At 41.9% G+C, this 24,586-nt stretch overlaps 1 protein-coding gene across 1 annotated transcript in view; it reads right to left on the bottom strand.

Moving 5' to 3' along the window:
* The window catches only part of TECRL (trans-2,3-enoyl-CoA reductase like), a 65,072-nt gene that overhangs the window by 32,738 nt on the left and 7,748 nt on the right, over positions 1 to 24,586 (bottom strand). The window contains exon 2 of the mRNA XM_050896111.1: positions 16,871 to 16,922. Coding sequence (XP_050752068.1) covers positions 16,871 to 16,922 — 52 coding nt within the window. The remainder of the gene's footprint in view (positions 1 to 16,870; positions 16,923 to 24,586) is intronic.

Genomic DNA, 24,586 nt, shown 5'->3' with positions numbered 1-24,586 from the left:
GCAACACAATGTTGTTTAAATTTGCAGAAATACAGGAAATTCTGGGGACCACTGCGGCACCAATATCCCTTATATGATCGCAAAATCTTACACACTAGCTGAGAAATGTAACAGCACTTGCTCATGTGAACTGAGGATGGCTGAAATGCATTCCACCACCTTAACGAGACGGTAGTTTTGAAATCTATATAGCAATAAGAAGAGATTGCTAGGAAAGATTCACGTATTAATAAGTGTGGGAATGGTGTTTTTATCCAGAATATATAGAGACAGACAGACATATTGGCACACAGATTATCTGAAAACTTGCCGAGGTCTTTCCTTGCCAAGTAAATGCTGAACAAATACAGTTGTTCCATGTCCGTGACCTTAAACAGCAATGGTCATAAGTGTTGTTTCTCTCGGTTGCAGCAGGCGTGTTTGAGCGTTCTCAGGAACGCTTCTGAGAAAACAGGAATAGATAGAGATATCACCGTGCTGACAGTTGCAACCTTTACTGGACTGAAGTTTGCATACCCTTGCTTCACTGAGCTGACAGCAGGAAAGCGGGATGCTGAAATGACTTGAAGATGTTGCTTTCTGCTTTTATTTGGAAGAAAAGGCTGTGGGATTTATTGTGCTAACATTGCACTTGAGTGATTCCTGAGCATGATGGCACACCTAAGAAACCACAGTAAAACTAAGCTGGGCCACAAGACCAAGAGAGAAAGTATCTGAAGCTATTACTTACTATGTTTGCTTTCACTGTAATAAATGACAGCCGCTGAGTACTGCAATCTGAACAACCAGCCCACTTGAAGAATTGCAGCTCTCAGCAGCAAGCCTGGGGCAAGCAAGGCCCCAGGGTCTCTTCACATGGCCCCACTCAAAAGGCCCTCTTTGGCTGCAGACCAAAAGATGTTTGGCTGCTTTGACCCGCTAAATGCCAGCACAATCACCTGGGTCTTTTTTTTCAGGGCTAGTGCAGAGAGACCAGCTCTAGCCGGGCCTGTAGGTACCTCCAGGTACCGCCCAGCTGTACTGGCCTGGCACCGTACTGAGCTCCTGAGCCCAGCTGGGCTCACAGGGGCCAGGCTACCAACTGTACGCTGCTTCCACCTCTTGCTAAGTCTTTAGGGCACAGGGCTGGCCTTGGGAAGGCACTTGCTGGATCCAGGATCATTCAGCTAGACTATGTTTCTCTTGTAGAAGGACCTTTGATATGGTTTATCAGAATATTTAAAGAGCAGGAGCAAGGTCTTGAACTAGATCCATGTTTTTATGGGAAGTCAGTGGAATGAGCAGATCCAGTGCATCCTGTTCAGTAAAATCTCAGCAGGGTACTGAAATGGATGTTGTTTTTAATGGCTCCATACCCAGGGATAAATCCCTTTTCTTTATCAGCTTTTTTCTCTGAGTATTTTCTCTGATTTGTTTAACTTGTAAGGTTTCCAGGGAAGATCTCTGGCCATGTGTTTTACAAGGGCACCTTGACCTCTAGCTGCTATGGGGACACAAATAACCACTTTCTTAATGACATGTGGAATTTGAAAAAGGAGCTATTTGATCATAAGCATCCATTCATTTCTTCTGGTTTTTGTAATAAATGAATGCATCTAGCTACAACCATACTGCTTGCACAGGGAGAGCAAGCAGTGAGCTGGCTGAATTGATGTCTCCAGACATTGGCTAAGACCAACAGTGCTAAGGACAGGATCTGGCCAAGGAGCAGAACAGCATGCACTTCCCACAGACTACTAAACAAGTAAGCCCCAGCCTGACAAAGTATCTGGCTAAATGCTTCCTTTTTAGCTGTCCATTTGATTGTTCCCATTGGTCTTAAATGCTTAAAATCTGTGAGCATCCATTTTTCCTATATAAAGTCGTGTAACTGTCACCCTGGCACCTCCACTGAAGCCTCGCAGAGCCTGATCCAGAAGGTTTTTCAGAGCATACCTAACATCTCCATAGCAAAGAGTATTATATTGCATACAAATGCCTGCAGCCATTCCCCTTAAAAAGTGTCAGAATTTTGCTTTTCTTGCCCAGGATCTGGCAAACAGGATAGCCCCGTCCATACGTTGGTTCCTGGGAGCAGTTAATCTGCTGTGACTGTGCCCAGATGTGGAATTCCAGCCTTTGAGACTGCACTGCACCTTGGGTCACAAATTCACCTGATTGCATTTTCATTGAAAATACTTATATAAATGCCTGAACTCCATGAGGAACAGAACACTCCTCTCCCCCCGGCCTTTTTTTTCCCTGAAAAAAAAATCTCAGACTTCAGCTATATTCTGATCGGGCAATAATGGACAAATTTCTTAAGAGTCAGCATAGTTTTTCTCAATGAAGATTGATTGTTATTAGTGGTAAACAGAATATTATTTGTCATTTAGAGGTCAATTTATGTCACTAGCAGATTAAGCTTTCAATTTTCCTTCTGAAACAGCTTGACATTGAAAGCAACTGTGGAAATTCGAACAAGCAAAAACCATCAGAAACTAAAAGCAAGCAAGCATGCAACATTTAGATGCATATTTTAATATTTTTGCTACATTGTTTCTCCTTTCCACTTCCAAAAAAAGAAGAAAAGGAAAAAGGAAAGCCAGCCCTGTGCATTTCAATTTTCCATGTAACCTGCTGCAGAAAGCGTAATTAATTTTGATCTTTCTGTGTGGATTTGCATTTAAATTAATGTGTGTGGGCAAGGGAAGGGAAAGGGAATGAGGCTCACCTTTTATTTCATTAATAACAACCATAGAGCAGAATACAGAGAAACAAGAAAATAGATACTCTGACAAGCCTGGAGCTTGAAGCAACGATCCATAAGGGACTGCCTTTAATCAGTGCAAGGAGGTGAGGAGGTGCTGAATGCATCGCACTGCTGCAGGGCACAGCAGTCGGGCCGCAAGTGCCCGGCTGCAGCAGTGTGACACACACGCTCTGCCTGGCCCCGAGCAGCGTGCCTGCAGGGCTGGCTCCCCTCGCGTGGGCTTCGTGCTGCCTTTACTGCCTGTCTGACACACCGTCACTGCACAGAGGCGTGCACTGTCGCTGCGGGGTGGTGGTGGTGGTGGTTGGTCAGTGAAGCCGGACTCTGCATAGTGGGTTTGGGGAGTCTTTTGACCAGGGACCCCCAGGGAGGACTGCGTCCTGTGATCCACACACTAAAATAGCACTGAGTTTGCTTCGTGTTTGCAGGCAGTTGTGTTCTGGCTCTGAAATGCCAACCCCAATTAAAAGAGAGATGAGTAATTTATGCCGATTGAGGATCTGTATTCTGGCAGTTATCTTTGTCTTTGATTCTCCTGTCTCTACAAGTGTGGAAAGGGTAACAAAGATAATTGTTGAGGTGTCAGGGGGATGTGAGAACTCGAGCAGGATTCTCTTCCTAAATATAATCTCTTATCAGTGAAGCCTTCATACAAAGGGCGACCTAAACATGAGAAACTGCACGTTAAGGAACATACATTTGCCAAACTAAATATGTGTTTCAGGGACTGAAAGTATCGTTCCTTCTCTATCTGCCTGTCCATATTCTAACATGGGATTTTTAAAAACACAGCTTAATGTTTGGTGGTTTATGAAATCAGTTGCTGTCTATCTGAATCCTTAACTGCTCAAATACCTTTACTGGTGTGGTAGTAGCCAACCCAGCCAAGGGTTTCATAGGCAGCAAAGCAGAGCATTTAAACACAGGTATCTGACCTTCCTCGTGGTCTCAGAAAACATGAGCAATAAGATACGAAGGCCTGTTTTAAAATGTTGTTTCTTTTAAAACCTTTGTTCACGTTTAGCCTGTGCCAGGTTCTGAGAGAACAAACAGTGCTGTGCCTTGCCGTGTTACAGACACACTGTGTTTCAGGACACTGATAACACGGGTCACTGCCTCCTCACTTCAGAAAGCTCTAGTTTGGATACTGCCACAATCAGCACAACTGCTAAGTACATTTAGGTAGCAGCTCTCCACAGAGCTGCACAAGGGGCAGAGAGCAGAGAAGTGGCGAGGTCACTGTTTTACCCCATGCTGCCTGCATGCTGTCTGAATGCGGTATGGCACTGGCACACATTACAGCAGGCTTGGGGCCCTGCTGATTTACATTCCAGCATCAGAAAGTACTCGGTGGTCCAACAATCACATCTGATACAGCAAAGATGGCTCAAAAGCTCATTTGTGCCTCCACCTGAGATGTACTGGGCAGAGGAGAGTCCTACCCCAGGCTCTAGCTATGTTTCTTTAAAAGTATTCCTTAGTTATTTAGCTAATAAAATATGCTAATGAAGTATAATTTTCTTTCAATATTTGCCTGTCCAGGGGATAGCGCGCTCTCCAGCCTCTAATCTAATCAGGATGCATTCCCTTGCTAACCCCTAATAGTAATGCTTTTTTTGTATCTAATGGCCACACCAATGCCATCAGCAATTAACTGAACACATTTGAACTGACATAATTTCTTCCTTAGTACAAATTAACTTCTCATAAATTCATTGGTAAATTCACCACACTGAAAATTAATCCGCACTAATAACAGGGCTAAATTGTAGTTTCTCCACAAGCGATGAGGAAAAGGCAGCACAGATCTGCCCTGCTTTGGCAGCAGATCAGACACTTGCATGCGAGCCAGAGGCTCAGTCATGTTCCCGTGCCCTTCCTGGGAGAAGTTTATTTGGGCTGGTTTAATTCCCCCATCCTACCACCTTAATTAGGTTGAGCAGAGGCTTCAGTGCCTCAGAAGCACTGCCACAAGGCTTGGGAAACTGCTCTTCCCATCTCAGCTCTACAACAGAGGACAAGTAATTTTCCCTCACAAGTGGCTGTGAAACAGGGCTATAGTACCTTTCCAGTAAATAGAGACATTGTGAGGATAAACAGCAAACACGGTTGATTCCAGGTCGCCTCCTGTGCACGCTGTGAGTGATGCTCTAGCCCACATGGAGAGCTTAGGACCTGCCATCCCAAGCTCTCCCAGCAAGAAATGAGCTCAGGCAGGCTGTCTGCACATCAACTACAAGGCAGCCGTGTAGAAAGAAGTGTAACATGCTTAAAACGGATCAGCAAACTGTTTTTCCACAGTTATACAGACACGGCCCATGAGGGACTTGATTATGGTGATACTGCTTGGTGAGTATGTTCATTCTCATAATTAAGGGATGACATTTCATCCCAATCTATACGGCAAACACTTAATGGCCTTTGAACACCTCTACTGATTTTCCTCTGTAAATGTTATAGCCACAACTCATCTAGACTGTTTGTGAACTCTGAACTTGCGCTCTAATGGCAGAATATAAAAAAAATATTGCTTTCCCGTTAGTGTGTATTTAAACCAGAGCAACATACGTTGTTCAAAGCAAATAAACCACTGGCATAACCTTCTGTTTGTTCTATTTCTGTGCCATTCGGTAACAATATTTGGAGCTGGCCTTCTTATTTGCAGGCAGAATTAGCTGAAAGTTTTCAAAAATATTTTTGATGCTGTAGAAACAGAGTTTTTGTTTTAGAATTCAGAGTTGTTTATGGAGAAAGTGAGGTTGTGTGTTTCAAACCCAGGGAAAAAACCTAGTCTTGTGTTTGGTGACTGGCTTACTGGTTCTTTTTCAGCCTCTGATTCTCCATGTACAGTTCTCTTTTTACTTTTTCTACCTCCAGATTTTCTTTCTAACCATGTTTATGGAACAATTTAGACTAAAAACTTCCTTTTCTTTGTCTGAAGTTTTGGTAACTTCTGGTTCAAAGGCTACGAAGTTAAGTTTGCCTGCCTTAAGAAGAAAATCCAACCTAGTTACATGATGCTAGGCATGACTTAGCTTTCTGAGCTGGAAATCTTGAATGGAAAATATGGTACCTCCTATATTCATTTTGATGGGAAATCAAACTATGAGCCATATTACCCAAAAAACAAGTCAAAATGTAAGTGTGCATTGAAAACAGGCCAGTGTCTAGATTGTAGCCTTGAACCCGCATCCAATATATGTCATCACAACAGCAACAACAAAAGAGGTGAAGGAAAAGTTAAGACTTTCCAAGGTGTATGCTAAATAATTAAAAAGTTTATCTAAAACCAAAATGGAGCAAAGTCTATACAGAAACACCCACCTTTCCCCTGGACTCAAATGCGTGTACCTTTATGTGGTGAATCTTGTTCGGATCATACAGGATATGTGGCTATACTTTGCCACATTCAAAGCTTGCCTCATATCAAGGCATTTAGCCAGTAGTGAATCCCGTGCGTTTGGACTCACACAGCTACTCGGTTCAAAATGGAAAGTTTGTGGCAGATCTTCAAAACCTCAAGAACAGTGTCATTTTTTTTAGGGATCAGAAATGTTCCTTCAACAAAGGTGCTGCCACGTAGTCATCTCGGTGTAAATTAAGACAGTCCTTGGCAACGGTCAAACTAAACGACCTGTTGTCAGCTTTCTATGTGGGAATACAGCAACTACTGCTCTTAACTAATGGATACCAGGGTTATCTCCAGGAAAAACTGGCTTGTTCTCCTAAAGATGAGCATATTCCAGAGAAGTCCCCATCTGCACTTAGCTAGACACTGCTAAGCTTTCCACACTTTCAGAGGCCCCTTCTATTTGTGTATGTCTTTGCTTGTTTTCAAACATTCAACAAAGAGATGAAAATAATGAGAAACGGAAGGTAGTAGGTGAAACACCAGGTAGCCTCAGAGACTGGCTTCTCTTTCCAGAGTCTTTTGAGGGATTGAGAGTTGCCTGTGTCCCTGTTTCCCCAGATATGAGATGAGGTGTTTGGGTCCTTCATTGAAAACTTTGAGACTAATTGGTGGGGATAGGAATTAGTTTCAATCTAATGTCAGTTGGTAGAGCATGGTTGGGGGATTGGAAATAATTAAATGCTAGACTGGCATACAGAGGTAGATGCACAAAGGCGCCTAACATCCATTAGCAGCAATGAGACCCAGACAGTGGGCAAGGCCAGCCCACGTTTTCCATCAGCACAGCTTGTGAATGAGCTGCAGATCCAGTATAACTCGCACATCAATTATTTCAATGGTGAATCATTTCCAACAGCAAATATATCATTGCAATTTGGGGACAATTTAGAAAGAGGCAAAACACCCCTCTACTGCATTATTTTTATTGTGAATTGTTTGTTCAGCTTCTTGTCTTTGATACATTGCTTTCATTAACTTGAAACAGTGGCAAATACCAAGTTTTGTTTGAAAGATTTCTTATTTTGGTTGTTCTTCGAGTTTCTATCCCCCCATGCCCGAACAGGAAAATAAATAAATAAACAGGCTACATATATGAGAGAGAGAGAGAGAGCGCACGTGTAAACAAATGCAAAACAAGTCACCATCACAGGGTGACATCCTTCACATTAAGGTCTGAACAGCCTCCCTTGCTCTTGTCCTGCTCACCTGACCCTACCCCCAGAACTGCAGCTACTTGTTATGTCACACCTCCTTTTGGCCCTGCGGAAGCCAGGGGCTGCAGAAGCACAGCCAGGGAAGCCATGAGGCAGAGAAGACTTGGGGGAAAGTCTGAATTTAGCAGCTGAAGCTGCTGCCTCTTCTCTAACCTGTCTAGCAGAGGTGACACCATGGGCCTTGTCATTTTTTTCTTATGCTCTCCCAGAGTTTTCCAAGAATGAGGTAGGTTCCTCTCATTCTGGCATGGGAGATTAGCTTCCTCTTCTGTTATCCAGTGCCTGTTGGCTCTCTTTCCCAAGAAGTCCCTGGGACATTTCATGCAGACCCATTTCATGCAGCTCCTCATAAGAGAAACTGTTACATCTTTCTGTAAAGCCATCTGCCCAACTCTGGTGTCCAAAAGCACAGGGACTCCTATGAAGAACCTGATGTAGATGCAGAGCACATTTAAAGGCCTGAAGTGATCTTGACCCTGCCGTAATCAACAGGCATCTGTCTTATTAATGGACATGAGATTCTTTTCACAATCATGAAGACCCACTGGAGCTTTTAGTATCTTGAGGTCCCTGAATGAACATTAAGCCTACATGAATCTCGTGGTGAACACCAGGTTAACGCTGGAAGTCTATCTGTTCTTCAGACAAAAAACATAATACTCAAGTTTAAATTGATGTAGGAGCCGTTTAAAACCCAAAACTACTTTGGCATCTTCTATTAACCATAGATGGTTATAAGTCAGTTCAGTAGGCTTTAATTCTTCATTTTACCTGAGACTAGATATCCTCTAAGGCCTGGATTACTTGCATAGGGCCTTGCACTGGCCTTGTCTCAGTTGAGTCATAGGCACTAATATAAGACACATTGTAACTAATAATAGGCAATTCTGGTAAACAAATTTTGTTGTTTCTCATCTAGATCTGTCAATTAAATCTACTGCAAAGGCAAGAAAAGCGAAGAATCTAGCTATGAAATTTCCTTTTCTTAATGAGGCATTTAAATAGCATCTCACATTTGTTCTCCGATTGTTTACATAGGATGTCATTTGTGATGCATTGTTAGACCCCTGTAAATCTCAGCTGGGAACAATATCTCAGAGAGCAGAGAAGGCCAGTTCTGCTTCAAGCTACATCTCAATAGATTCACTGTCTTTTCTTTTATTATGTTACTCATCTGAAATGATATCTGTAATCCTGCTAATGAAATGCAATAACATCAGATGCAGCAGCTGCCAAAAAAAGAGAAACAATGTGAATTTCCATTAAAGTTTTTGAGTTGATCTTCACTTTTTCCATTGCTGGTTTAAATATTGCTGTTTTTTCTGAAGGTCATCTTATTTCTATGAGCATTTAATGGATAGCCTGGCTTTTGTGTTTTAGACACCTTACTCCCTCTGGTTCAATAGGTCATTAGGCATATATTTAACTCATTCTTTGTCTCAAATGTTTCTTACAGGATCACAGCCAAAACAGACAAAAGATCCCAAGGTGGATGAAAGGCAGGTTAATTATTCTTATTTTATAGATGAGAAAATGAAGCTCGAAAGGGAGAAAGTGTCTAGCACACAACTCACCCCAGTCAATAGTGTGACTCCCATTGGTTTTGAATCAAGTCTTAAAGACCTAAGTCTTAAACATCACATTAATTTCAGTGTGAATCAGGAGACTTCAAAAATCCCCGCTGGCCCTCTGGCTTTTATTGTTATCTTTAGAAGACCAAAATGCTTTAAAGATCTGACCCTAAAAGTCTTGCTTAAGGTCCTATGTTACTGAGTGCACTGCTTCTAAACCAGCTGGGTGAGCCAAACCTCAACTATAGTTTCCTAATTCAGTACATAATGAAAATATTCTTTGTAACCACATGTACATTTCAGAAAGCAAAACTCCAGGGATATCTGATCAGATGCTTTTCAGACTGATTTAATATCTCTTTCTCCACAACTTATAATGAGATTCAAGTGCTCAGCAAAAGTGAACTGCAGGTGCCTAGTCTGGTGCTTGCTCTCATTATTAAGTTGAATTAAGTTGGGAGCAAGAAGTCAGACATCAGCATCCCAGCTAGAAATGTCCAAACGCAAGTTCTGGGCTTTAGCAGTGTCAACAAGAGACACATGAGTCAGGCCTCGAATGGGAGGGTTAGGACCACAGCTCAGGATGCAGAATAGTGTCTGTGAAGTGCACGGCACCTTCTGGAGGGCTACTCGATGGCTACACCACTGTGATTTCAGCTGGAGCACTCCATGCATTGTCTGTCCCTTTTGAAAATTGGCCAGAACTGTTTTTCTGTAATTCCAACACAGAATGGGGGGGGGGGGGGGGGGGGGGGGGGGGGGGGGGAAGAGATATTTTGGAGCCTAAGTGTAAGGTAAATTTGTAGTCACTTTGAAGATGAAAATCATGAGGCTAACTCAGTTTGGCTTTCTTTTAACTGTGTTAGGTCAATGATGCTATTTTCATTTCCTGACTGGCTATTACAAAAGTCGTGAAAGTATTCCCAGGTTTCACAAGTGTGCTTCAATTATTTTGACAGCTAAGCCATAAATTCAAGTTACACAAATCTGTACCAGAAGACAGACTTTTGTATTTTGTATAGAGAGATTTGCACAGATATGCCACAAATGAGCTGAGAGGAGGTCATCCTCCTGATACTTCTTCCTGTGCAGATCAGAAATGAAGCCTACTGGACAGGCTGGCCTCATGACTAAAGCAGCATGCCAAGGCAAGTATTTAGGTCTCTGTGCTGACACGCACGCACTGCAGAGGCAGGAAGCAATTTACTCACAGATTAGATCTCCGATTGTGAGCTGGGGAGGAAGATGGTAGTGACTGGTTTGAGTTTTGTGGCAGGAGCTGTTGCTTACTTTGTGCTTAGCCTTGCAAAACAAAAAGTAAAGAATTTAAGTATATACAAGCCTCACTGTGGCAGTAACAAGAAATTCAAGGAGTTTCTAATAGTGAGTTGTGTTGACAGGCATAGAGAAGTAAAAAGAGCTTAGAATTGTGTCATTTGAGGGATACTGAAATTCATCGTAAACTAGTCTTCTATTGCTATCTGCTGTGTGACTAAGATAAAAGAAAAATAAATTATAAATATAAGATGAAATAAATATCATGTTTCCTCCTAATCTAGTCATTTTCATTTACAAAGTCAACATAGATGAATGAGCAATTTACCCAGATGAAATCACAGTACTTCTTAGTGCCCATTTACAATAACTGCCCATCCCTAGTGATTCCCCGTCATTGTTAATTTCCAATTGAGTTGTTATGAATGCAGAGAGGGGAAAATTTATCGAAAACAATAGTTGGATGTGACTGCCAACCCAATGTGCTCTGCAAATCTGCACTGGGGACGTAATGCTGGGCCTATGAGCTCTGCAGTCAGACAGCCTGCACAGCAGGATATTGCCTGTGCCTTTGAAAACTCATTCATATATGGATTCAAGCTGTTACTCTGGGCTAGCGTGAACTACTTAGGATAAAAACAGGGAGCAAGGAGTTGGAGATTTGTTAAAAGCCATAGACTTTGTAGCTGCTTTTCTGTCCAGGGAGTGCATCCAGCTCAAGGCGACTCATGGCAGGATCAGCTTGTGGCCCTCTTTCAAAAATCTTGGCTTTTTCAAAGCCTGATCTCCTAATATAGGGCAGAAGAAAGATCTCTCTGGAAGGCTCTATGCCCTAGATATAACTTATTTGGGTCTCTTCAGTTTGTGAGACGCGTGAAGGGCTCCTGGTTGATTGACAGGCCAAGACTATGAAGTCAGCTTGGGAGAGCCATAAATAGCATAATTCAGCTTCTCTGAGTCCCCAGTAGGTGTATTCATCGGACACATGAGTCTCTCCAGGCATCAAAATTGACAGATTTCATTAACTTTCTTCAACCTGAGAATCCAGCTGTAATAGACAGTGTGGAGAAATCAGAGGAACTGCAGGTTCTCAGCAAGACTGTGTTATCAGACAGTCCTGATTATACAGAGCTGGTAGGCAAGGCATTGGCTGAGCAGTCACCATTCTCCCTGGTACTGCTCTTAATGACTAATCCCCACAGCATCCTTTCTCACCTCTCTGGGCCTTGCAGTTTAGCATCGCAGCCAGCCTCTAGAAGGGAATTACATGATGCAGTACGAACAGTCATCCTTTCCAGCAACAGCTCTGCATCCAGCTGTTGTGTTTTAGCACAGGCCTGGCAAAATATGGAGTTATTCCTTAAGTCCTTGCTCTTGGAATCATGCTACTAGCTCTCAGATGTCATTAAAAACAGGAAAGTCGCAGATTCAGAGCATAAGAACCCTTAGGAGACTTTTTGGAAAGGATAAAAGAAAGAGGACAGGAGACTTTTTGGAAAGGACAAAAGAAAGAGGACCTCCTCTGCTAAAGGATTACTTTTAGTACTTCATGTGCCTTAAGGTCAATCTACAAGGCTTGCCTTGTGATTTCTAAGCTATGAGAGATTCTTTTCCTTGCTCTTTACCAGGCCAGCTTGGCTTTCACTGTTCTGTGTTTTGAAGATCTTCTTCAGAGTTTTGGGCAAACAAGAACCTGTTGGTTTTAAAATGCTGCTCTCCTTCCAGCTGCTCAGCACTGGCTGAGCTGAGCACTGCTGACAGGCAGCCGGGGGGAGAAGTGAGCTGGAGGTGGAACAGATCGTTTTGAAAAGGGAAGGAGGGAAAATATGCACAGGCCTTCTGTGAAGCTGGAAAAGAATTATGTGATATGGTACTTCTGCTTATGTTTGTCCTCTGAGGTGGTAAGGTATGTCCTTGCATTAGGCAATAAAGATCTTATTCAAGGCACTTGGAAGTCAGTGGGAGTGTTTGATAGACTCAGTGAAATGGTGTGTTGGAAGGGCCTGCACAGGAGCCTCTGATCTTGCTTTTGTGCAGGGAGTCAGACGGGGTACGCTCTGACCGGGTGGTCTGGAGGGTGATGACATCTAAAAGGCTGCCTGTTGTCCTGTGGCTTCTGAGGAACATGCAGGATGAGAGCAGTAGGTAAAACCTGGCAGATGAATGCATCCTAACACACTGCCCTGCAGCCTGTAAGGAGGAGGCTAAAAGAGACATTGGTCCCCACCATGAAGAAGGAATTGCACTGTCTTTCTTCTTGTCCTCTCTCTAGAGGAAAGCAACAGAAAATATCTCAGTGGTTTTCCAGGGAACATAGTTCTTACAATCGCTATAGAAATACCTGTAAGGAGCAGTTGAAAGATGGTATAGCAGACTTGTAAAGTTTCATAGTGTCCAGAAATCATGCTGTTTATTCTTGAGTGCCATCTACTGACAATTTCTTTCTTAATGATTTACTTTCATTGACATTGCTTATTTTAAATGCCTGATGTAACATCTGTTAGCTTAGATGGAGGGGCCTGCAATTTTGGAGCTGAAGGATTAGGAGTTAGTATTTTATTGGGACAACTGGCAGCTTGTAATGTTCCTTATTCCTTGAGCACCTCATTCCCCTCTGCAGACCGGGGTACTCTGCACATGATGTTTTCAGTTCTCTCTTAAACTTCCCTTTTTCCTTCCACCCATCACCAGGCTTCCTCCCATCTGCCCTTCCTTTCCTGCCTGCTCCTTCCACCTAGAGGGCAATTTCTGGCCTCCCTAAGCTCACCCTTGTGACTTCAAAGATAGCTCTAGTTGTGCTACCTCCTTGTGCAGGAGGTTGCATCCATGAGTTTGTTACAGTATTGCTGAGACCTTATTTCCCCCTCTCCTTTCTGTTCTTCCTCTTCTTTCAAGAGCTTTTTCAGCAACTTTTGTGCAGTAACCTTGAAAATATTTAATGATCACTGACTCCACTATATTACCTGTTCTAGAGGTATTTTATTTTAGTTATGTGATACTTGAATTAGCATTATTATTACAGTTTTTCATTTTCTATCTGCAAGATTTCCTCCCCCACCAGTCCAATACATTTTGCAAAGATAAAAATAAATTAAAGGTGAAGATTTATTGCCAAGGACAAGAGCTTGCGAGGTTTAGCCTACAAGGTATTTCTTTCTCCATTGAAAACATAATCTTTATAGATAAAGAAAAAGCCAGGTACCTAACTCATTATAAGCAACTGAGAAAATGGGACAAGAGGCTTCCTTCTTATACACTTAGGTTTTGTCTTGGTTTCACCTCTACCAGCTAGCCAAAGGAATGAGGAAAATAGTAAAGTCACCTAGTGCGCAGCACCAATTTGATTGAGGCTTCTTTGACCATAGCTTAGTAATACAGTGTGATGGCCAGTAACACCCAGGCACTCAGCTGCCATTCAATTTCAGGCAGAAAATATCGAGCAGTAGAAGAGTAGACATCTGTCCGCAACATACTTATATTGTGGAACTCCTTCCCAGAAGATTTTGCTGAGGTCAAAACTGTAAGTAGGTTTAAAAAGGATTAGACAGGTTCGTGGTGGGCAGGTGTGATGTTTGCTATTAAGCATGACAGCCTGGATCTAATATCTGTTACAGAAAGCCCCTGTAGAGCTGATGGCTGGAAGGCTGCAACAGGGAAACTGCTGTTCTGTGCTGACCCTGGTTGGTGCCGCCGGTCCCTGCCAGGGCCAGTGGCTACAGCAACCAGGGGCTGATTCAAAACAGCAGTCTTCAGTCTGGAGAAAGCATTTGAATTCCCATGGAAATGGCAGTTTGTCTTAAATGGTTATTCTCCACTAAGAGCTCATAGATCCCCGAATCTCCAGTGATAAAACTGGGATTGTGCCCCTGAACTCAGTGCCACGGAAAGCACAGAGTTGTTTCAGCAGAGACAGTTTTGCTGAAGTGAGGGCTGAGGAGTATTTCAGTATTTGTTCCTGGACTTCTAAGTCCATATTCTGCCTTTCATGTAAACACAGATCCAAACTAGTGTTTGACTGACTTAGGAACTACTTAGCAGCAACATGTTATCTGTCACTTGCATCCCATTTCTTTTATTTTAATGATTAACAGCCTCCTGTGCTGCAATTCATAATTCAGTCTTTTTCCTCCTTTCCTGAATCAGGCAGCGAAAACTGATCGGTGACAGAGACGATGCTTGTGAAATTGCTGCACAGGGGTTCCTCTCACTGAAGGGCTGACAAGATACCAGCTGAGGAGAAAGCTTAATTGCATGGGTTATCAAAGGAGAATGTATGAAGACAGGAGACTGTAAGGGGGTGTGCGTAGGAGTGTGTTTTAGCAAGAGATTATAGGGGAACATGTGAGTCTGGCACACACGAAATGACAGAAATGAACGCATGAGCTAGTACAAAATAGCATGCTAACCAAAGGCATCCACAGATCAGCTTCAGCCCCTTCTCAGCTCTTGCCTAAAAGAACTGTATTGTATTAGCTGTCATCCTCCAAACTATATGAAGAGAAAAAAGTGAAGGTTTGTTCTTTGCAAGTGGGACAGGAGGAGGAGGGGGGAACCTCATGAGACAACAACATCCAGCCTGAACTGGAAAAGAAAGATCAAAGCAATGAGCTGGAATGGGAAGAAAGGACTCAGGACACTGATATGGTGTACTCCCAGGAATGGGAGGAATTGACGTAAAAGACTGAGAACCGAAAAAGAATTGAAGGCACATGCCAGCCCTTCCATGTGCTGTAAAATGCTGTGCTGTCAGAGTTTCGGTTCATTATTTGTATCATTTTTTGTTGTATTGCTTACTGTCTTCCTTCATACTCAGCTCCACTTACATCACTGGGAGTATTTGAGGAGTAAGATACTTCTAAATATGAAAACAGGCGCCATTAAAATGGCTTATACACAGACTTGCACCATTTTAGCCCAAATCAATTAAAAACCTCATTACAGTTAAATTGGCATAAACCTCTGTGCCAGTGATCTTCAACTGATTTAAGCCACATCAATACAAATCCAGTTTCAATTTATTTAAGAGAGTCTAGGCAAAAATGCACTGCAATTCACAGCCTGATGGGAGGACATACTCTTATTGAAATATTAAAACTTATGCACTCAGTCTTTTCATATTCAGCGGTGGGGTTTTTGAATTTTTACCATTTTGGATTTTACAAGCACTTACAGGGAGTGAAAACAAGTAGTTTTAGAGCAGTCAGGTCAACAGCCTTTTCCTTCAGCAACTGAACCTTTGTGCAACCCCAGAAGCCTTCAGCTTTAATGTTTTATAAAATTCTAAGGACAGAGGAGAAGCATAATATTTCTCCTACTTACTGTGCTCTGAACTCAGAGTATTAGTGTCTGACTAAAACATTTTTGCAAAAGGCATCTAGACTTTTGTTGAATACACACTTTTTTGTAAAAATAATGAAAGCCCATCATCTAAAATGCTTACTCCTGCCTCTGTAAACTGTCCTGCCTCTTGGAACCAAATACCTCATTCCTAATTTGAGTTTCTCTGGCCTTCACTTCCAACCCTCTATTCTAGTTGCACTTTTTTCTGCTCAATTAAATACCTCTGAAGTTCTAGGAAGTCCAGTTCAAGTTAATAGGCCTTGCATAGACCTGCACATCTCAAATGTGGGTGACACTCAAGGCTACCAGTCCACATCACAAGTAGCACCTTACTTCCCACAGGTAGGTGTGGGAGAAACATTTCTCAGTCTAGGACCAAGGGTGGCACAGTTAGGATTTAGCATTTCAGAACTCAAGGCACACTATATACACATATACATCCTGTAGGTTTCAGGTACATTTGGCCCCACTCCCCAAAATCCTGATGAGCAATTCAGTGGATAAAGGTAAATGCCATCAAACTTTGGTGCTCGGCTACTTTCATTGCTCTTTCTCCCACCTTTCCAACCACCTCCCTCTAGTAAGGGCTGGAGGCAGGTGGCTAGGAGGAGGCAGAAAGGAAGCATCCAGCAAAACTGCTTTGTTCTCTGGCAGGAAGAAAAAAGGGATTTTCGAGTATAATTGCTCTCTTCTTTTCTCATGTACAAGGTCCATATCTGCAGTCTGTAGGTGCAAAAATTACCCTCTCCCCTGCTATTTTCTCCCCTCCTCATGGATATGAAAAACAAAAAAAGTGGTACTAGGAGAAAGGGATGTTGCCCTGACCATTAAGGAACTGGACGTGGCTGAGTCAGTTGAGAAGTCTGTCAGATTGCCTGCCCGATCCCAGATAAGTCATTTAATCACTCTGTGCTCGAGTTCCCCACTACAGTAGTTGTTTGGTCTACATGGTCTGCTTATGGCCAGCTTGAAGCAGTCTAATGTTATCAAAGCTTATCTAATATAACACTGGGAGGGCAAATGCAGTTGTGGTCTTGAATTGACACTGTGTAATGTTAAAAAGAGGATAAAAAAGTATTGGCCCTCATGGGCTGGCAGTGATAAATGATGCAGTCCTCTCCTTCCAGCCTCTCATATCTGTGATAGCTACAGTAGAACCTTAGTCCAGACACTGCTCTTATTTAGCACTGGAGTTGTCAAGCCAGTCTCAGCTTTTGTGCGAGATTTCATGAAAAATAAATTTGACAATTTCTCCAAGCTGAAAGGCCTCTAACCATGCCTCCAGCCTGCTAGCCATAGTACTTACATGCTTTGTGAAATTTGTGTTTCACTTCAAGAAGGGTAGATGATGGAGGTACCTGGAAAAGAAAACAAAATGCATGTAGATTAGTTTTTCTGTCTTCTTCACTCTGGGATCCCTTCTCCCCTCCTCTAATGAAGAGATGATTCAATTTGTCTGCAAGTTCCTTAGGCAATAGCAAAGCAAATCAGCAAATTTGCTCTCACATGTTGATACGTTATTAAGGATTGTCCACATTTGATTTACACGTTACCTGGACCACCTCTGCTTGGCCAATGGAATGGTAAAATCCCAAGGGTCAAGAGGGAAAGCTGCTGGCCCTGCTTGAGGCAATAACTGCCCCCAAGATCAAACCAGTGGGACAACCTGAAGGGTTAGCTTTAAAGTTAGGTTCAGGCATGCTGGGGCACATCTCTTAGAGACACGAAAGGGTTTTCCTGAGGGGCCAGTAGCAAAGGTGGCAGGTTCTGTCCTTTCTGCCTGAAATGAGTTTGCTTCTGCATGCTGTTGTTCATGTGCACTGAAACAATTCAGGTGTCACAGTGTTAGATGGCAGTCTGGCGACCTTTTAGGCTCTATTTTATTATGTATATTGATTTCTTAATACACTTTGTACAAAGTATCTGAGAAACACAGTTAGAATTTACTAGAGCGAAAGACTTAGAAATACCTTGCATTTACAATGAAACGCAATGGAACACTTCAGGAAGTAGGATGTTGAGCTTGAGATTGAGGTGGCAAGAGGTAAGGGTCTGGTCTTAACAAGACCATCCCTTTACAGTTGACACTGATTTAATATTCTATATTGTTCATTTAAGTTCAGAGACTGAGAAGTAAATTGAACTGTGTCTGAACTATGGGGATCTGCTTTGGCTCTAGCAAGAGACCTCATCGCTGCAGTCAGACAGCAGAATGCAGAAAACCACATTCCCTGGAGACTTTAGGCACCTGCACAGCATAGGCTAATACCAGTATGAAGTGGTGGTGACATATAGCAAAATCCTGAAGAGCAGCAGAATTTCTTTGGGTTGAGGTAGAGAAACAGCCATGGCACCATTTTCCCTGGCAGGGCACTGATCACCTGGTTCACCCCATCTCCAGCTTCCCTCAGTCTAACCAGAATGTGGCAGTTTCCTGATGTAGCCTCCTTGGCAGTTACACAGGAATCCAACAGTTCTGCTCTGCCGAAGCTTGTCTGTCTCTTCCCACCTGAAGATTTCTATGGGGTTTGCTGGGCAATCTGATTCCTGTTTCATTGCATTGGTTAGAACTCATACACTTAAGCATTAATCAACTTGCGGAGCCTTGCTTGGATCTTGGCACCATCTTTAGCCTGTAGCCCCACTTCTTCCAAATGTGATTAGTGATATTTATCTATCTATCTATTTTACTTATCAGTGGTATTAGTGAATTGTGACAATAACCATGCAAAAAAATAGAGAAGAACATAAATTCTGCTAGTAGAGTTCAGTCAGCATGTTAACATAGTTTGTTTTGCTGAAAAGACTGAGTTTGGAGAAATATTGATGTAAGAAAACAAAATTGCTGACTCAAAAGCAACAAATCAGTAGAGAAAGAAAAGTTTTGCTCTTATATAATTTGATGCCCCACGCAATATACAATATACGTGCCATTAGTGCTTAGGAGTAAGCCAACTTTTTTCCAGTAATAATATGAACAGGCAGAGAGCTCAATACAGATTTCAATAACCTAAAGCTGTAAAATGATACCTGTGCTAAATGGTATGTAAAGTTCAGGTTTTTCCTAGCTTTTTCTTTGGGTTTAGATGAGAACATTTTCTTTTCCACAGTTACAGAGGGTTTTAGTGGCCATTGGAAAAGTCCATATTTGCAGAAACTGCTGTAAGTGAACCTCTACTTAAACCCCGACTTGTCTCTCTGATGTGCCTGTGAAGTGATGCCAACTCCACCCAAATCAAGGGCTGGGCTCCTTGAAATCAAGGATGTACCCTTTCCCCCCTTCCCAATATCACCAAGGTCTGTGTTGCACCCAAACCTTGTTGAATAGTACCAGGACAGGAAAGGGGTATTGCCCTTGGAGTTCCTGATGCCAGCTGGGTCCCTTTTCTTGCTAGCTACAGGGAACAATAGAAGAAGCCATCTTATCTTTCTCAGTTCAAAAAGGAAAGAAAACGTTTTATTTGTATTCTTGCACTTAAGCCATTCCATGCAACATCCAGTAGAACAGCACATCTCCCATAGTCTACATGTGCCTTTTCTTGTAATGTGTACAACCGCTGTGGACTTGAATACCGGAGATAGGGTTTTTCTGTTTTCAAAACCTCTAAAAATATCTGAAATTGCTTTCTCACACCTTGTAATCTCACACCTGTGAGGTTTGGAGCCCAGAATCCATCAGATATGGATGCAAGTGCTGTTAGCTGGCAATGACTATATGGCACACAAGACTGCAGACCAAAATCTGTCATGTGTCCCAGCGCAGGGTAGGTGTGCAGGTTTTCAGAGCTGGCATTGCCAGCTCAAGGACGGGGATGGTCTTTTCTGATGTGATGGAGGATGATCTGGCTTTCTAAATACAATATAAGCCGCATTACTGCAAGGCCTGCATCCCTACAGCAGATCAGCATCTCACCATGCTGGGTTCTGGGAAAGAGTAGCCAGGGCCAACCCGTGCTCTGGAGAGCTGATCATCTGATTAAGTCAAGGGAAGCTGAAAGACTGTTAAGCTTAGCACGCTCACAGAGCAGCGCTAGCTCAAAACAGAGCCCATGGTCTCCGTCTCCTGCACTCCTGAGTATGTGTCGACTTCAGGGCAGCACTGCTTTCAATCAGCACAAAATTTCTAGTCCTGCCCTTCTTCGTAACTCTGCCTTTACATCCCTCTCCCATTTTTCAACCTGACACTTTCAGTGCTTTCTCCCCTCCAGTTCCTGCTATGCTAGCCATGGGATTCATATCACCTAAATTTAGCTATCAAAAAATTAGTCTAAGCTTGTCTTTTAGGTCTACCCATAGAACCATTCACATGCCTTAGGTGTTTAAAAGTTACAAAGTGCCTGCCAGGATCTGTGCTTACAATGGCCTGCTGCAGCAGAGGAACCAGTGAGCGTATCCATGTGGTGTGATGTGAACCATCACACACCACCTCCCTTACCTCCAAAGCTGGTGCTTAAACCTCGTAGCTGCAGCTTTGGGGGACTGTACTCTGTACGACCGACACCTATGAGAGAGGCAGAGCTCATTAGCAAGAGCACTGCCGTGCCTGGGTATATCCAAGCTGCTTTCGGCTAGAGCAGGTTTGAATCCTGCCAGCTCAGGCCCAGGCAGAGCATGTAGTCGCAGTCTGGCAGCCCTGCATGGTACCACATTGTACCGGCTGCATGTGCCCAGGGAAGGCCTGGAGCACACATCCAGCCAGGAGGGCAGGAAGACATTTGTTTTATGGGCCAGCTGGCTTAGAGAAGGACCCTTCCACTTGACACAAACTACACAGATTGCAAGTTGAAAAATAACACAAATATCTTCCTCTTCAGAATGGGCTATGACATAGAAGAATTGCAGTGTCCTTTCCCAGGCAGAATAATGAGGCTATAGCCACAAAAGAATGAAATACATTTTTTTATGATCTTGATAATTCTGTGTCCTTTTTTTTAAAGACCTCATAAAACAACCAGTGACGTTATAGTTTCTAATATTGATCAATGTGAAGATGGATGCTGAGACATCAGCTTACTACTAAGAGTGTCCTCTTTGTAGACCATTAATTATCTTTTGTTCTTTTCATTGTACATCAATACGAGCTAAAGAATTGTAAGGACTGGAACAGCATCTGCTCTTATTACCCTTTGTGCTAACTGAATAAAACACCCTGGAACATTTCACTGTAATTATTAGTCTTACTCTCCTTTTATTCTTTTAAATTATTTCTGAAAGTGTTATAACCTTCCTTTTCCTCTATTTCAGCACTTTTCAAATACACAAAGGGAAAACAGAGTGAAAGACCACCCTTAGTTTATTTAAAACAAGACAGATTTCATTGTAAGAACACCTCTTACTTGACACGTATCTTCTATATCTGATGGTCAAGCCAGTTTTCCCTCCAAATTCTTAAATTCTAGTCTAACACCAGATTTTAAATACAGTTAACTTTCTAGTAAGTTGCTATCATGTGTAAGGTTCAAGACTACTTTTTCTTCACAAAAAAATGAAATGCAGATTTTACAGGTGTGGGTTGCATTCATTACACTTTTCATTCAGAAAAGGATGATTTAAAAACCTCAAATCCTGTTTTTCCTGTACCTTCATAGCAAAAATACTTTTCCATTCGAGGTAACTTTTCATTTTTTAGGAATTCGAGAACAAAAAGACCTTCTGGGTCATCCATTCCAGTTCTATCCTTTATGCAGCAATGCACAAAGCATCACATTTCTTTTTAAGATTTAAAATACTGTATTAGTAACTTAGGCTATGACTCAAGGAAGAGCATTAAGTGGAAGATATGGGAACTTAATACTGCCTTTTGTGAGTGCAAGCTAGTCAGATAGTTATCCACTTTCATACCTCTTTCACATTTATAAGTCAAGGAATTATAACAAATCTGGTGATCTGTATGTAATTGCATCACACAGTTCTTGCACTAAAGAATTATTTTAGGGGTTAGAGGTTAGCAGAATATCAATAAGAACTTGAATAATAGAATTTTAGCAAATAAGTGATCTTTCATTCAACATTTCCCTTTGAATATTTTTTCTCTGTGACATGTCAGTACCACTGCACTGCTGAGTCACCTACTTTCCAACAGGCAGTCATTTTCCATAATTGCAGAAATTCAGAAATTCTGCCACTCCAGCTGCTCATTAACCACAGAGAGCCCCATCTTCAGCTAGGGTAAATTTGTTCAAAAGGGTGACATCGGCTTATTGCAGCTGAGGATCTGACCCCAAAACAGATAACCGGCTAATGGGAAACATTATTAGAAATCAGCAGCATTTCACAGAAAGTTAATCAGGAAAACACCTGTTGTAATTGATCTCCGTGTTTTGTGAATTTGGCTTCTAGATCAAATTACTTTTTCTTATTGTTAATTTTCAAAGACAGTATTAAAAATTGGGTACTGTTTTACTGTAACCTCCCCCAGTGTCCCACACTGCTCTCTTGTTAGCCTGGTGAACCAGTGTGCTGGTCATGTCCAAAGAGATATAAATAGATGAGCTCACTGTGGAAATGACATAGAAGTAACTACATATAGACAAGTGTTGTCAGCAACTACACAAAGGCTTTATATAGAATTTAATATTTTACTCGGTAGACTGCAGTGAACTGCCTACCAAACAGCTAGCTCTGATCTCAAGCCAGTCTTTCCAGAAACTGTAGATATTCAGAACCATGATTTTAGCTCAGGTCGGTTCCAGTATACGTGAGTAGAGGGCTGTATCGCTTAGCAATCTCCTAGATTATTATGTGGTCACATGAACTTTGGCATATGAGATAATCCAACTGACTAATATTTCCAGTGACTATGGGTCAAATTATCTAAGAATACACATAACCACATGCTTGCCGGGTGCAGTCATGTCAATTTACACTAGCCAAGTTTGTCTCTAAAGATGTTATATTGTTTTTGTACTGCTAGCTGGGTACTTATAAAAAAAAAAATCCTCTCCCTTTGCAAGAAATTTTCTGAAAAAGTGTCAGACACCAGAAGGAGATTTTTCTCCCTCTGCTAAAGATCAGAGTGGAAGTAAAGAGAATGCAATCCATTAGCAGACAGAAGGCATGCAAGCCATCCCCCAATTTACAGAATTCTCCATGTTCACCTATTTCTGAGCAAATCTGACTAGAATTGGTACGCCTCCATGCCTTCTGACCTTTTGTTAAAGGGAACTGAGTAAGGTTGCTGTATTCACCTTGAGAGCTTAACAGCAGAACCAGTCAGGAAGCCTCTGTCACAACACTTTTCTACCAGGGAAATGGAATTGTTCTGGCAAAAGTCTGGATGTGTGAATTTGTATTGACTTCAAATTTTAAAAATGAAATAGAAAAAGTTTTTTTTAAAAATCCTGCTTCAGGAACATGCTGAAAATTCATTTTGTTGTGTTATTTTCATTTCTTTTTATTTCTCATCGGTATGGAACTTTCATTACTTTTGCATTATTTTATGACACATCAATCATGATAGTGTAAAATAATATAACACATGGCTCTCATGCCATGGAAGATAACCCAATAGGAAATAATATTCAAATAAATGCACTATTAAATTGTAAAATAAATTGCACTTGAAATGAAATATTTATTGTGTCATAACAGATTGAAATATTCCAAAATTAATTTGTAATACAATCTTCCCCAAATTCTACCTCTTCAAACATTCAAGACTCATTTTTTTTCACTTCGATTTGCAAAGAAAAAAACATTTGGGGTATGCACTTAAAAAACAAAACAAAACAAAACTAATTTTGACCAATTCTTCTCAGGAAGAAGGTGAGGTTTAAGGTTTTGTTTGGATTTTGATTGCCAGTCCTAGCACAGATTAAGTATATAGCTTAGCTGTGAAATCTCTCTGAATTTGTCTTTCCTTTTCTATCAAATGGCTGTAGAGGTTTATGTTTGCTTTTTTATACCTATGCAGACTGCTAACATTTAAAATCAAGCAGTGCACCCAAGAAACTCAACCAATACTTAGCACAGGATGGTCACAAACTATTTGGGGGACTGTATGAAAACAAAAAGCAAGAGTGAGATCAACCAACTCAAAAGAAAATTCACAGGAGAACATGTACTGGCAAAACAAGTGGTTCTATGAGTAGCAGGGCTAATAAAGCCTTACTCTCTGCTAATAAAGGACCCCAAAGCCTTTTCCAGCTGCCCCATATCCCTTCCCTGTCTCCCACGATGTTTCCACTGGGCAAGAAACTGGGGCTGTTTTGCTGCCATGCACTTGCTGATTGCCCAGTCAGAAGGTGCATTTTGAGCTGCCAGCTGGCTACTGGCGTACAGCGGGGGTGAAGGCTGCACTCTGCCTGTGCTCCCTGCTCTGAAACACTATGCTACCCAGCCAGCACCTTCCATCAGACAAGCAGGAACTAAGTAATCCTTCGAACCTTTTTTTTTCCTCTTTCAGATGTATTTAAATTTGGCCAGTAGGTCCAAATTTACGTTGAGGAGAGCAGGCAGGGAAAGATGGAGAGACAGCAAGCCCCCTGTGGTCCATGAGGGGAAGTATGAAGCTGAGAAACAGAAAGGAATGGGAAACGAGGGTAATCTATGAGAACAATTAGACATCTAGTTAGAAATCTAAGTACTTTTCACAGTACCAAGTCCAATGAAGAGATGGTTGCTGTACTTCTGGTACAGATTCTCTGACTGCCACAATTTGTTCTCTTGTTGCATAAGAGCTGTATGTATTAAAAAAGGAAAGTTTGTGTTTTAAGGACTTTTTAAAATCCAAAATTGTTCAAACATTGGCAGATATGTTATAATGATAGCATTAATATATACTGCTAGATATTTATAGATCCATTACTACATGGCTCAGGTATTTTGTGAAGAATCACAGGTCTGATTTCAGAAAGAACCTGAAGCATGTTCTGATGGACCAATAAATCATGGGCAGGAGTATTGTAATGCTACAATAATGCCTATATGATATGCCATTATACACCTAAATTTCCATCATGGGTTGTGCTGATTAACTATTAGACTAATAAAACACCTACAGCTCCCTATGGTCTTATACTGC

Source organism: Gymnogyps californianus, chromosome 4 (assembly GCF_018139145.2).
Source record: "Gymnogyps californianus isolate 813 chromosome 4, ASM1813914v2, whole genome shotgun sequence".
In the NCBI taxonomy this organism is placed as follows: domain Eukaryota; kingdom Metazoa; phylum Chordata; class Aves; order Accipitriformes; family Cathartidae; genus Gymnogyps; species Gymnogyps californianus.
Note: the sequence above shows the minus strand (reverse complement) of the source record. Positions and strands in the feature narration are given on the sequence as shown.